The 15424-nt window shown below is 33.8% G+C and overlaps 1 protein-coding gene and 1 pseudogene across 9 annotated transcripts in view; one reads left to right on the forward strand and one right to left on the reverse strand.

Annotated features, from left to right (window-relative positions):
• LRCH3 (leucine rich repeats and calponin homology domain containing 3) overlaps positions 1 to 15424 on the forward strand; it is a 98113-nt gene that overhangs the window by 69001 nt on the left and 13688 nt on the right. For 2 of the 9 annotated variants that reach the window (XM_011385275.2, XM_023526036.1), the window contains exons 13-19: positions 1160 to 1207; positions 2779 to 2832; positions 6458 to 6529; positions 10808 to 10856; positions 11378 to 11485; positions 12851 to 12969; positions 13592 to 13729. In XM_011385275.2, coding sequence (XP_011383577.1) covers positions 1160 to 1207; positions 2779 to 2832; positions 6458 to 6529; positions 10808 to 10856; positions 11378 to 11485; positions 12851 to 12969; positions 13592 to 13729 — 588 coding nt within the window. The remainder of the gene's footprint in view (positions 1 to 1159; positions 1208 to 2778; positions 2833 to 6457; positions 6530 to 10807; positions 10857 to 11377; positions 11486 to 12850; positions 12970 to 13591; positions 13730 to 15424) is intronic. The other 7 variants (XM_023526039.1, XM_023526038.1, XM_023526037.1 and 4 more) reach the window with 7 other exon arrangements.
• Positions 10596 to 10714, reverse strand: LOC111733905 (annotated as a pseudogene).

The raw sequence follows: 15424 nt of genomic DNA on the forward strand, positions 1-15424 counted from the left end.
GTGTTGCTTAGAATCAGGAATACCTGAATTTGAATCCAGCTTTGCTTCTCAGCATGTGCTTGACTTTTGGTAAGTTGCCGAACCACTCTGTGCTTTTAGTTTCCTCATATGTGTAACATTTAGCTATTAAATATTAACTATTTCATAATTATTGTGAATACATCTAATACTTTTATTAGTATGGTGAGTGCTACACTCCCTACCAAAACAATGGATTTTAAAAATTAACTATAAAATTTCAAGAGAAGCATCATTATGTCTTATACATAGCTGTGTGGTGACTTTTGAATAAATTATTGAAGATGAGTTAAAAAAAAGGAGGAGGAGGAGGTCCCAAAGCAAGATTTTGAGGTTAAAAGAATGGTTTTAATGGGTGTCTAGCATTGTGGAAAGAACAGAGGATTTGGAGTCAAAAGACAGTAGGTGCAAATCTCAGTTATGCTGCCTACCATCTTTGCAGCCTTGCACATACCACATAACCTTGCTTATCCTCAATTTTCTCATCTTCTAATGAATGTGATTATGATGTTTATCTCACAGAGTAAGAAGAATCACTTAAGATACTATGTACAAGTACACAATGTAAAACGCTGACTATATAGATAATATTGTTTGACATGATAACAGAAATTAGCAAATTGGGGAAAAGAGTCAGTTAGTAAGGGAAATTGTGAGTTAGTTTTTGAATATGTTCAACATGAAGTGAGAGTAGTGTTTCCAAGTAGAATGTTTCCATAGGCTGTCGAAAATGCAAAAGTGAAATTTGGCTGACGAGAACTAAAGCTGTTAGCATTAGAGTGACATCTGAAGCCATTGGAGAAAGAGAGAATGATTTCACTGAGAGAATACAGTGAGATATTACTACTTTGTGAATGTGTTTGTATGCATGTACATATAAAAACATAGTTTTTAAAAAATTTCTGTTTATAGATGCTTATAGAAATATGAAAATACTAGTTGTCATTTTATTGCTTTTCCTCATTTAAATTGTAAGTTATTTAAAAGGAAGGGCAACATCTTCTAACCAGTAAATCTAGAAAAGTGCTGCACACAGATACAGATATTAATGTGATTATTTTAGTAAGTAGAATTTATCATTTCTAGTGTTCCAGATGCTAACCAACTTTCCTTTTTTGGGGGGGTATCGGGGGGTCTATAGCAAAAAGCACCACACAGTACACAAAAACAACCCCCCTTAGATGGCGAGGTAAGTCTATATAATTACCTTTTCTTTGGAATTTTTTATTACTGCAATGAAATATTTGATGTGTGATTATCACATGTTTTCAGTGATTAATATATTGCCATATTCTCTTTTCCCCTGACAAATTCTACTTATTAGGGAGAAAAAATACAGGCCAGGGAGTTTGTCAGAATCTGTAGATCAGGGTTTTTTAATGTTATACAGGTCCATCTGGAGATTATTTGTTTCCCTCCCCATCCTCACCAGAGGTGTCATCTCCCTCACCCTTTTTCATAGCATACTGTGTAGTGAGATAGTCCTGAGAAGGGTTATCTGGCTCCTGAGAAGGGTTATCTGGCGCAGGTGAATGATGTCCGTATTAAACAATCTACATAGTATTTCAGCTTCACTGCTCATTACCTAAGTGTGTATGTTATTGATTATACTTTGTACACATTAGTTTTATAACATTTAGTACGTTTTCATTACAAGTTAACATGTAAAATTGTTTAACCTTTTTAAAATGTATGCACTGTTTCGATTATGAAGCTTACTAAATGAATATTTTTATTATAGTTGGCATTCTAATTAACCATTCTCCTTTATCTTTGCCTTCTCATTTATTCAATTTATGATCATTATTTCCTCAAATAATGCATAAAAGCACTATTTCATGTGAATCTTGAGTTTGCTTTTCGTAAAGTAAGTTCTTTGAAAGCCTAACACACGGGGCTTTGCAAGCATCAATTTTCACAGCAGTGTTTTTAAAGCATAAGTGTTTCTGGAATGGTAAAATATATTGTTGGAAATGTTTTAAATTATCAATTAGAAAGTTTTAAAAATATTATTGGATATAATAGTAACTACTTTTTGTTTATATGAGAACTTACACATTGGTATAATACCTGAAAAATTCACTTAAATATTTTCAGTTGTCTTGTCTTCACATGGTAATAATTCTGTACAAACTTTTGACAACCAAAGTTAGATAAGTTAATGCACTCTTCCTTTTTTACTCCATATTTTCTTCTTGATGGTTGTTCTGGAGAATGCATTGTCTAAAAACTAAAGCTTCTCAGGAAAATAACAGTTTTAAAATTTCCAGTTATATTTTCGTTTTGTCTGAGAAAGGTAATGTGAAGAGATACTTAGACTAGAAATCATGACTCTTGAGTACATTGTTTTTAAATTTGTCATTGGCTCACTAAATGACCACAGAAACTTATATTATTGCTCCATCTATACTGCAGCTTTCTGAATAATAATAATTATTATTATAATAATTTAAAATGGCCTTCAGCCATTTTTAAAACACATATTTCAGAATAATAATCCCTATCCCCTATTGCTTTAGAAAGTTGAGGCAATTAGATCATATTTGAAGTTATTTAAGCTCTTCAGAAGAAAATCATTACTCAGCATCAACTTATTAGCTATTATAGTACATGAATTCCAAATGATAGTGAATATAGTCCTATATGTTAATATCTTCACAAGTATGTCTTAGTATGTCTCTTTGCTTCTGTATTTGTGAAATACGTCATGTGTGTGCATAGTTTGTTTTTGATATTGCTTCATTTTCTCCACCTCTCCAGTGTCCCTTCCCATCCAGAAGGTCTCAGCATACTGATGATAGTGCCTTGTTAGTGGTAAGAGCTTTGCACAAAATGATTTTAAATCACTGTGTCCAGATATTGGAGATTAGCTGGTGTGCATTCAGAAATGATCTGTATACCATAAAACATGATGGTCGTCATTACTAAATGCTTTACAAATAGCTAGAACTGTTTTTCTGTGTTACTGTTCATGATTTACCCAGCGTTCCAGTGCTCTGCAGCTATGAATCAAATATCTTTGTTAGTGTTTCCAAAAGTAAAATAGTTGCACTAAGAACTTTATTGGCTTTGTATGTATATTGGGAGAAAAAGGCATAATGTATTAGTTTTTAAATGTCATTTCTAATTCTAAGTGTACTTATTTATTAATCATTAATTTGGTTCATGAGTCACCTGTGTGTTAAATGGATTCCCTTACTCCACAATGCTAATTTTACAACTGTGTTTTTGGCATCCTGTTTTATCATCTGTCTTAAGCTACTGAAAATCCCAACCTTTTAAAAAATACTAACATCTCAAGATTATCCCTCCCTGCCCATTTTTCAAACTCAGGTGAAAATGAGTATAACATGAGAGCTTTATTGAAAGTCTTACATCAGCTTTGAAAGAGAATTCTAACCATTTACATAATTGCTTTTCCTCATCATGTTTTATGTTATTTTTTCATGGTAATAATTAAAACTAGCAGTTCAAAAATCTACTGTCTCTAACAATTCTTGTCTTATGTGCTGTTGTCGCCATTGTGCATATTACTACATGAACTACATACTTTAGTATGAGATTCCTGGTACCTAAACTTCCTATGTTCAAATTTCTGCGATCAATCATCATTTTCTTTGAGATGGATAAAGCATATCTTAACTGGTCAGTCCTATAGATAAATATAACCACCAGCCTCTGTAATTTTAGTGGAAGTTAATTGGTATAGAAGTAACTGATAATTTAAATTAATGCAGGAAAATATTAAGAGCCTATGATGATTCATATTCTTTACCAGAATTATCTCCTTCACTCCTCACAGCAACTTTAATGGTTAAGGTTAAACATATCACCATTTTACAAATGATTACTGAGGCACAGACTGTCTTATCCAGACTGCGACTTGTCCGAGGTCAATTGCTAGTAAGTGCCAGGTTGAGTTCAAATATAGATTTGGCTGACTGAAGAACCTACATTAAACACCATGCTGTATTGCCTTTCATACTATCCTATAATTTCATACTTTCCTATAATTGAAAACAATTTAGGAAACCGAAGGTGAGATTTAATAACACATAAGTGATAGAAGTGTGAGTGCCCAGACTTATTTGTCAAGGAAAAAGTAGAATTTGAAAAAACAACAAAATCCCCTTAGCATGGAATTTAAAATCGCCTTCAGCCATTTTCAAAACACATATACTTGTATTAATGATCAGTATTCTTGTCACACCTAAATTAGATGGTCTTTTTAAAAGCAAGAGCCATGTCTCACATATTTTTATGTGCCAAATAGTATCCAACACTGTGCAGAAGAGTCATATGTTAAATCATACCTCTGATCCTCTCAAAACTTCTCTTCAGTGGATTCCTATGGTAAAATAAAGTCCGTACTTCTTAACATGGCCTACAGGCTCCTTCAAATAAAGTCCAAATTTCTTAACATGGCCTATAAGCTCTTGTATATTCCTATATATTTATGACTGCCACCTCTATCTATCATCTCTGGGCTCATGCTATACCAGCATTTTTCAGCTCTTCAAAAATGGCAAGCCCTTTTCTACTTCAGGACCTTTGCAAAGACCTTTCCCTCTGCATGGAATGCCTCTTCCTCCCTGCATATACCCCTTGGTTAATTTCTACTCATCTATCAGGTGTCAGCTTAAATGTGACACCTTTAAAACGGCTTTTCTGGAACACTCCACTCCCAAATCAAGTTTATATCTCCACTGTTACTTTTTTCTTCATAGTACTTTTAGGCGGATATTGATTATTTTACATCTCTCCCCTGTTAGACGACTAGACTGTAGCTTCATAGGCCCAGTGGTATTCTCTATTGCATTTACTTATGTATGCTTAGTCCCTATCATAGTTTCTTGGATACATTAGGTGCTCAATAAATATTTCCTGAATGAACATGTAAATGTTGTACATCTAATGGTTGATTGTTCATTGAATTGTTTCTTGATGAAAAGGTCAGATGGTATAGCAAGATAAATGTTGAATTTGATTTAAAGACTTTGAAATATAGAATTTGAAATGAGTATTAGTAATGGTTAATGTCAGTTATACTAACATTCTCTTAGGGCTGGCCTTCAGGCTTCTGTTGCTTTCATCTGTGTCCTGTCCATATCTATATCCCATCTCTAGATACTAGAGAAGTGCGTATTTCACTTCCTCTTCCCTTCACTCCTTTTTTTCCTTCTTTGCCAACATAATGGCTTTTAGCTTTTTTATATTTGAGATTGACAGTAATTCCAGCACATTTGATTATAAGGAGGACCAAGAAATCTAAACAGGTGACATAGGCACGTTGTATAACGTTGTCACGGTCTTGTTCTTGACTGCATTTCTTTTTCACTTTTTTTCTGCCTTAACATAATGTTGCAGTGTGTGTTACATACTTTTCTTTTTTTTTGAAAACAAAAAGACATTGCTGTCCATCAAGTCTTATGAAAAATAATTGTATTTATTTTATTGACCACCTGCACACTTTTTTTTCTAAATACTCACATGTGTTATTATTCTACCATCCTATGATTCAGATACGTGTGATCCCAATTTAAATTTCTTTAAATTATTTAACTTATAAAGCCTTTGATATCATTAAGCCTTTAGCATTTTGTTGTTTTATAGGTACAGTATTATCCACCACCCTTTGTGAAAGTTGTGTCTTCTCTGATTTCCACTCATCACCAAATGAAAAAATTGTCATGTTTGATTTCCACTCATCACCAAATGAAAAAATTGTCATGTTTTGAGCAGTTTTTATCTGTAATCAAAATATGTACAATGACTGTCTCTAAAAATCTAACTAATCATATGTAGGTTGGTGAATGGGTAAAGGATTTAAAGAAGGAAAATTCTACTTAACCTCTTAAAGGTTATTTGGACCCTCACAGAGGCAGAAATTAAATGCTGGTTCATCCTTAAGGTGTGATGCAAAAATCCTCATGTCCTGTCTTCTCATATCAAAGACATTAAATTGAATTATAATCTAATTTGGATTAATATTAAAAAATATTGTTCTAAATCATGTTGGTTTTTGCTCAGTTAAAATGAGCTCTTTGACTGCTCCCCGCCCCCTTCATAGGAACAGCACAGGACTCGTTAGTTTCAAGGCTGCTTTGCTAAAGAAATTTTGATGTGATCAGTTTTATTTCAAAATAGAATTATTTTCAATAAATTATGCCTTTTATTTCTCAATTGATATAGTATGAGGTATTGAAATAGTTTGAATTATACAGGTAAATAAACTTTTATAAATTATGGGTTTTTTCTTCCAAATATCTCTTTCTGCCCTATCAATATCCTAGTAAACCATTTGAAAGTTTAATCAAACAGAAAGTAGAAACAGAAAGTTTCTAATTTCACTGACCTGATCTGCCTGCCTGCCTGCCTGCCAGACATTTTGCTAACATAAATGCCGCCTTCTGTTTCTTCTGTTTCTCTTGAAATTTAGTCGCTGTCAGGGTTGAATCAAGTGGGCTTTGCTGCTACCGTGCCTCATTCTTCTGCCTTCGTGCCTCTTAAGGTATCTCTTGTTACTGTAATTCATCAACATTGGGAAGTGGGTATATAGTGAAAGTCTTAAGTTTTCCGGTGGGTTGGTCTAACAGCAGGCAATCTGAAATCTAGGATTGCATGAAATAAACCCAAGTTTATAAAACTATTTGAGTTTAACATTAGTTTCACTTGAAATTTGTTGACAGTTTTATCATGCCAGACAGTCATAAAGGCTGTATTAATTCTTTATATTCAGGTTCTGATTGAAATGTCATTCTAATTTTCTTATTAGTGATTATTTTTTATCATAACTTCTTATTTTGCTTTGGTTAATATGCAATATCATATTCACTCTGTTGTTTAATATACATGCAAAATAATTTTAGTTCCAGTCCCCAAAACTGTTATTTTCAAAACCCTCTACAGTAGAGGTCAGCAAGCTATGGCCCCCTAGGCTACCTGTTTTGGTAAACAGTTTTATTGGTACACAGCCACTCCTGATTATTTATGTATTGTCTGTGCCTGCTTTCATGCATAACAGCATACTTGCAACAGAGAGCACATAGCCTGGAAGCCTAAATAAGGAACCTGTAGTATATTATTTTTTTGAAGGCCTCTAGGGATAGTAATTCCACATGTGTTATCATACAATACATAAGAAATGATTAATAATCCTCACTGTCAAGAAGGTCCTCTCTTTTTCTAACTTCTGTCTTCCTGTAGTTTACACTTGTTTTCTTTCTAAAGTGGACATTTTCTAGTAAATAGCAGTCTTTATGCAAGAATCCTTGTATTTGAAAATTATTATGATGCCATCCTTGTCTTCTCCCTAAATAAACTCTGATCCTTTTACATGGCTTTCCTGGTCTGTCAGTGTTTATGAACTTTCACAAGTTCTCTGCCTTCCATTTTGTCTTCACAGTTCCCAGTGAGAAATATATCCCTCACTAGAGTTTGCCTGGTGCTGAGCATGAAATGAGCGTTTTTCACGACTTACTTTGAGCTTTAAGTTGACTTTTTTCATTTCGATATTAATTTTGTTCAGTATCCACTATAATTCTAGAGTTTTAATTATATTTCTAAATGATAATTAATTTCCATATCTTGTATCTTTTGTTTTCCTAAATACTTAATTTTACTTTTTTTAATGGTGACATTGGTTAAATTAATTTTACTTTTTGAACATTTTTACTTCTCTAATTTACCAGAATACTTTCAAATTCTTACATCATGTCCTTCTAAATGCTGACTCCAACTTTTATAACATCTGTAAACCTGACAAACCTCTCTGATGCTATAGATACCTGATGACTTCTGAAAAAACTATAATTTTCTTCTGTCTTAACCCTTTGTTAGCCTTTCTCAGCTAGGTTTCTTATTTGAAAAACAACATAGAAAATTATCTAAGGGACTGTTTTCAAAATTCTCTCCATTCCAGATGTACAGGAGAGAAGTTAATTAATTCCACTCATTGCATACCTTAGGGCATTGGGGCTTATTGTCTCCCAGAATCATTTTTGAGAAAGGCCAAATGTGAATGTCAAAAGTTTTGTAATAAGTCGAACTTTTCTAGCAGACTTGCTACACTGTCGGAAAAAAGATTTATTCTTTGTTTTTTGGTATCCCAGTTACTTTACAGCAGGTATATGCTATATTTAGGCATGATTTTATTTCTTTTGTTGCTTAACCAGACATAAAAGTCGAGTTCATGTCAATTTCCACTTTTTTGGTCTCCAGTTCTCCACGAGTTCTCAGATATAGTCAATGGTTGGTGAGTGATTTGAACCAATTATTTAGTAATCCTAGAATGCAAATCACTTAGATTTAATAAAAATACATTTTTTAAGTCGTCATTTTACAAGTCCCCTTTATTCTGGCTTTGTTTTTCATTACATCCAACTGTGATAATATTATCTTTTGGCGTTTTTGGAGGTTGAGAATATTTGCTGCCATTCATTGGAATTTTTTTCAGCTTTTCTCAATTAATTTTCTGTTAACTTTTGTCATTTTATTCCTTACTATACTTAAATTGCTAGCCTGACTCGTACTAATAGGTCTTTTTAAATTTTTTAAAAATATTTTTCCTCTGTACCTGGAATAATCTTTACTTTTTGTTTTTCTGTTTGTGCCATTGGTCCTCGAACTGGTCTTTGTTTAACTAACTAGCTTTCTCCTTCCTAACTCATATTCTTTGAAATAAGAATTTTCTTTTGTTTCCTTATAAAGATATCCAGCTCTTGCCTCATTTGCTCCCCTGTTCATTTTTTTGCTAGTTCCTATTGTTATTTTCAATTTGTTATTTAAATTTCCATATCTTTTCTAAGTATTCTAAACTTAGCTTATTGCCATCTGTAAACTTCATGAACATCTTGTCTTTTTCATTAATAAAGATACAATTTATTTCTTCATTCAATGCTTTTTAAGTCTTAATTCTAAACCTAAGAGGGTCAAACCAAGGATTGGTTACCACAAAATTGTCTTCCAGATCTGTCCAAGAATTTTCTTAACCCCATGGCTTCTTGTTTATTTACTTAAGCAATCAAAATTCCCTGTCATCATTAATTTCATCTGACTCAACACCAACTAGAGATAAAAGATTTCTGAAAACATTGAAACCAAAGGGGAGAGAAAAGCATGGGAGCAGATGTGTCTCTGTGTGTGTGTTTTAAAGTCGTTCTGTTAATTCAGAAATATGTCTTGGTTCTTACATCATAAAGTTATATTTAAATTATTGAGTATAACTAGATGTCAAAGCCTGAAAAATTGTTACTCTAGCTTTTCTTCTACTCTCCTGCCAAGTCTTCAATATCTCTAACCCAACCAATTAGCACTTCTTTTTAAATTAGCTTATCTGCATTTCCCCACTTTTTAGGTAAACTTAACACCAGTTGAGCTAGCTCTTCTTTTTACAGTTCCTTTGTTTAAAGAATTAAAAACATCTCGGACTCAAATACCATTCTGGAAATACGACTATAATCTTTTTTTTTTTTTTTTTTTTTTTTTTGAGAGCCCTAGAAAATTTTAACAAGGGCCCCAAGTGATTCTAGGTTTTTGTTTGTTTGTTTGTTTGTTTGTTTTAACACCTACAGCACCTGGTATTCCTAGGTGGTTTCCCATCCAAGTACTAACCAGGCCTGACCCTGCTTATTAGCTTCCAAGGTCAATGAGATTGGGCACATTCAGGGTGGCAATGGCCACAGACGATTCTAGGTTTTGATTAAAAGTGTCATTTGGGGAAGCACTTTTAACCTTCATTGTGTGTCAGATGACATATATAATAATATTAAATCACAAATCATGTAACTGAACGAAAAAATAGTTTCTTTATATAAACTATTAATAGATACCTAAATAAAATATTTTTTTAATGAAATCATGTGTATATAGTTGTATTCATAAAGATAAGTGCAGTAATCAAAAGCTCTACAACATTAACAGCAAATCCAAATACAAAGATATTCCTCTAAAGTCCATGTTTTATCAAGATTCAGAACCACAAGTCTTTTAGTCCTTATACATTATTCTGTATCCACATTCTCTGCATCTGATTGGATCTCTGGATTTTATTTCATTTTCTGTGTGACATTCTCCACAGATATATATCAAGTAGCTCCTGCTTTTGGGGTTGAATGTCCTTCTGGGTGTCCATTGTTAGTCCTTAGCATGGAGAAACTCCTCACTTTCCTCTTCCAAACAGATTCTATCATCTTTAAACACCTTATTTCTTAACTGAAATGAAGAAACCTCCATCACTCTTTTTTAACACCTTAAATTGTATTCCCTGGGGGATGGGAGGTGAAACTATGTAAGAAACTGTACCAGAAAATTATTATTATAAAATAAAAATTTGTTCTCTCCAATACATTTCCCAATAAAGTTTTCTGCCTTGGGATGATCATTTTTCACAATCATAGGAAAGGCCAGTTCTAATAATAGAGCTATCTTTAGAGAATGCATTACATAAACCTTGTATCTGTAGAACTAAATAAAAAGGTTGACCTTAAAAAAATAAAAAATTAATTCATTACACTGAATTCTCATTTCTAGACTTAATTTTGAAGAAGAATTGCACGTTCTTTTGTTTTGTTTTTTAATGTCTACAGCACCCGATATTCCAAGGTGGTCTCCCATCCAAGTACTAACCAGGCCCGACCCTGCTTAGCTTCTGAGATCAGACGAGATTGGGCACGTTCAGGGTAGCATGGCCATAGACGCATTTTTTTTTAATAATCCCAAAGTTTCCATAAATGTAGAGAGTACCTCTTCATGAATAATAATTATTGATGAAAATCTTATCTCTCCACAGAATGATGACAGATCTAATGCTGTATCAAGTTCACCAACAACAGAAACAGGTAACAGACACAGAGGTGTAATTAACCACATAAAGATTATAATGCTTTACCAGGATTCTCCTGATAAATTACTTCTTAGAGAACTGTGTTTTCCTTTTCTGAGATGTGAAATCAGACACAAAATTGGGAACTTTCTACACATTTTCATTTTCAATTTTTTAATGTAACTGGTTGTTTAACTACTCAGCCATTTGATATGAACAAATGAGCGTGAGCTAGCAGTGCTATAAGTTTTCAAGAGACTGTATTTGATATATTAACATTCATTCTGTCTTTATTGATATACCAAAAATAACATGATAATTAAAGTACATACAAGCAGCCTTCCTCCTGTCAGTGTTACTTTTCTGTACCGGATTTTGTATTAATAAAATTATTCTTTTATATCATTGCCACATTTAAGTCGATTTTTTCTTTATTTTCCATTAATTGAACTTTTGTGACATATCACAGTTTCCTTGCTTGTTACTATATTAAGTGTTTTTCCATTTCCTTTAATTTTGCTTTCTATGCTGATTTAGTTCATCATTCCCCTGCATATTGTTTTCCTGCTGCTGTCCAGAGAAACCAGCCTCAGCGCCCTGAAAGTTTCCTTTTCCGAGCAGCTGTCAGGGCAGAAACAAATAAAGGTAGGAGGTAGTGACTAAAAGGTGGTGGTGGGTGGGTGGGTGCGGGTTATATAATGACATTAACTGTTATATGCTTTTAAACATCTACGCTGAGATGTCACATTGGCAAAAGTTTTAAACTCTGCATTTATCTGTGATATTACATTTAAGCCAGAGAATCTTGTTTGAATTTGTTTTAGTGGGAAAGTTTCTTAGTACCACCTAAAAGCAGGTTATAGTGTTTGAACAAATAACACTCTCAGGATTTCAGAGAATGTTCCTCCTCTCTGTAATGAGCTCTTTCTCAGATTTTTTTGTTGATAAAAACTGTTTTCTGTGTTCTTAAAGAAATAAGTCAGTAATTTTTTAAATCTACTTAGTTCTCATGTTTTTTAAATTAATATGACAGATTTTTGCCTGGTGCACAAAGAAGTTACTGAGAATTAGAAACAAACATTTCAAGTCCAAAATAACTGCTTTTATTGTAACTGATAGATGCACTTACAGGGAGATTTAAAATCAAACCAGAGACACACCGCTGGTGGGATTGTAAATTAGTATTGAATACTGTTTACATTATGTAATGTCGCACATTTGTATATCTTATGACTTGCAATTTTGCTTTCTGAAATATGTACACATGTATATCAAAACAGATGTACAAAAATATAGCAACACTCTTCATAATTGCCCCAAACTAAATGTCTATCAATGATATAATGGATAAATCATTATAGTAAATTTATACAATGGTATACCATATAAGCAATGAAAATTAACAAATTAATATACACAACATAGATAAACCTTACAATGTTGATCAAAAGAATGCAGACACAAAAGCATAGATATATAATAATGGTTTCATTTATAGAAAGTTCAAAAAGGACAAAACCGATCCGTGGGTTAGAAGTCAGGAAGTCCTCATTAAAACCTGTGGTATTAGAAGTAACCTTTGTACTGGTAGGTAGGGAGCTTGAGAGGGGCTTCTGGGTGTTGATAATGGTTGTGTCCACTTTGATAATTTATTGAGCTCTTTGCTTATGATGTGTGTGTAATTTTCTTTGTGTTTTGTTTTTCAATAAAAACATTAAGTGGATGTAATCAAACAAACAAAAGTATTTGAGCCAAATGGGTAATGGACTTTTTTTTTTTTTTACTATTCTCCCTATTATTGTGTATATTTTAAAATTTCCATAATAAAACCTTTTTTAAAAGAGTTTATCCAGAAGTAGCAAGTACATACTTGCAAGGAAACTGTGATTAGGTAGTTCAGGGTGTTTTTCCAGCACTGTGCTGGAAAAACACCCTGAACTACCTAATCACAGTTTCCTTGCAAGTATGTACTTATATTGCCGTTCTATCTTACATACTCATATTTTTTAGGTCACATTTCACCCCTTCTTTCGTCTTCTGCGCCTACTTCTGAGTCTGCAGATCTCATAGCAAGACAGAATTCAAGGCAGAGAGAAGAAGAGCTGGAATTAATAGATCAACTACGGAAAGTGTGTACTTTACCATTGAATTATGCTTTTTCATCGATACTGCTATAGCTAGCCCATAATCCTGCTATCTCTTGTTGACTTGACTTGTATTTTTTAATAGAATAAACAAGTGTCCATTGTGTACTGTGTTGCCCACTGTATGATGAATGTAAAAGAAATTTTACTCTTAATCAACTGTTTACAAGGAAAATGAGATGGGTTGTTCTATAAAGCTTAATCCCTGGCCCTACTCATTTAAAATTTTTTTCTGCCTCACATTATAAAAAAGTAAGAGTAATGATAATTTACACGTGTGTACACATACATATCACACATTATACATAGAGTTAATTTTATTTTGGAGTTGAAAGAGAATCTAGTGTGTGTTTGTTTTTAATCAGAAAATTGTAAATGAATTTCTCTTGTGGCACTTGGTACCACTGTGGCCTGGCTACCCATACATATGTAATTGCTCTCCTTAACCTATTGACTTAAGATAGAAGGATAAAATAGGGATTGTGGTACTTAAGTTATTTGCTTTTTATCTTGATTTCTAATTAAATATATTCCATTGTAACTCCATTATGTCCATTATGTCAGCCACTCTTCAATTAATATAGTACATGTTTTCCTGTCCTTTTAGCATATTGAATACCGGTTGAAAGTATCTCTGCCTTGTGATCTTGGAGCAGCTCTAACAGATGGTGTTGTTCTTTGCCATTTGGCCAATCATGTGCGGCCTCGATCTGTCCCAAGCATTCACGTTCCCTCACCAGCTGTAGTAAGTTTATAATGTTAAAAAATGTTGTCTATTCATCAGACGTTTATTAAGTACAATGGCAGACCTTATACAGAATGCTAGATATACAAATATGAATAGTCCAGTCCCTGCTTTCCAGATCTCACTTCTGCTAGAGAAAAAATAGGCACATAAACAATAACTTGTAGCAGTGTGATGCATGTTAGAAGAGAGGTGTGTAAGAGATGTGCTAGAGAAATACAAAAAAGGGACCACTTAATATTGCCTGAAGAATTCAGGAAAGCCTTCCCAGAGGAGGTAAAATTGTAGGAATTTGCCAGCATTATAAAGAGGGAAGAAGGCATTCTCTGCATATTATTCCTAGATTGAAAAGATAAGGAAGATCATGGCATATTCAAGGAATTCTTAAGTTCAGAATAGATTATGCACAAGACGTGGATGCAAATGGCAGGAGATGTAGCTAGAGAGGTAAGTCAAGGGCCATATGACAAAGGGCCTCATGTTCCACATCAGGGAGTTAGAAGTTTATCTTTGTGTAGACAATGAGGAAACACTGGAACAATCTGAGGAGAATAATGTGATTATAATTGTATTTTAGAATGATGACTCTATTCAGGAGTGGAATTGACATGATCTAGTGACCAATCTCCAGTAGAAAATGAGGGAGAAAGAATATACATGTAGGATGACTGGCAGGTTTTCTTTAGACTGCTGGTCAGATATGGATGTCAATATCAGGATGACAACCCTCAAAAGAGCAAGCTTTGGGTCAACACACATTTTTTTCCTTCAAATTTTTATTATGAAAGAATAATACAAGGAACGCTCCTAAAGCCTCCACCTGGATCTGACGGTTATCTCATTTTGCTATCTTGCTTTGTCTGTATTTGTATGTGTGTGTTTTGCACCATTTAAAAGGCAAATATCATAACACTTTACTCTCTAAGTATTTCAGAGAATTGTCTTGGCCACCTTGCTTTTCCCCATAGCAAATTACTGATTGATAATGGGGACTGAGCCCTCCTGCCTTCAAGGTGTGAGCCATTATCAGCCAGCTAGTAGTGGGGATAGAAGGTAAGGACAGGTGCATAGGCTAGTTAAAGGGACACTGGGTGAGGCACCGACAACATCTACAAGTTATATTCAGATTTCTCAGTTTTAAGAATGTCTTTCATAGCTGCTCTCCCTCCTCTCCCCTCCCCAACACACACACACACACACACACACACACACACACACACACACACACACACACACACACACACACACACACACACGATATAATCAAGGTTCCCACATTGTATTTGATTGTTGTGACACCTTCTTTTGATGAGACTAAATAGATACTATGTATTTTTAACATGCTTAAGGTGTCTAATCTTTTCAAAAGATTTGACTTCATCTCTTTTTCTGTCATTTGTTCTTATTTAGCACAAATTCTTCACTCAAATTGCAGCTATATCTAGGCCTGTAGGTTGCCACTTCTGGATTTTCATCTTTCTATCTCTCCAGATACAAATCGTTTATCCCTCCCAAGGACCTTGTATTCTAAGTATAAAAGCTGCTTTGTTATCAAAGTCCCAAGAGGCTGATATGGCCTGTTCTCCCCTAGCACATCCAAAAATAGTCATACATTGCTACTAAGGAAAGTAGGTAGCCACTTTTTATTTAGTGACCTCAGAAAACAGGGATTTAGTTTCAATGTAGGAAAAGCAG

The sequence above is a fragment of the Pteropus vampyrus genome, unplaced genomic scaffold (genome assembly GCF_000151845.1).
Source record: "Pteropus vampyrus isolate Shadow unplaced genomic scaffold, Pvam_2.0 Scaffold680, whole genome shotgun sequence".
Classification (NCBI taxonomy): domain Eukaryota; kingdom Metazoa; phylum Chordata; class Mammalia; order Chiroptera; family Pteropodidae; genus Pteropus; species Pteropus vampyrus.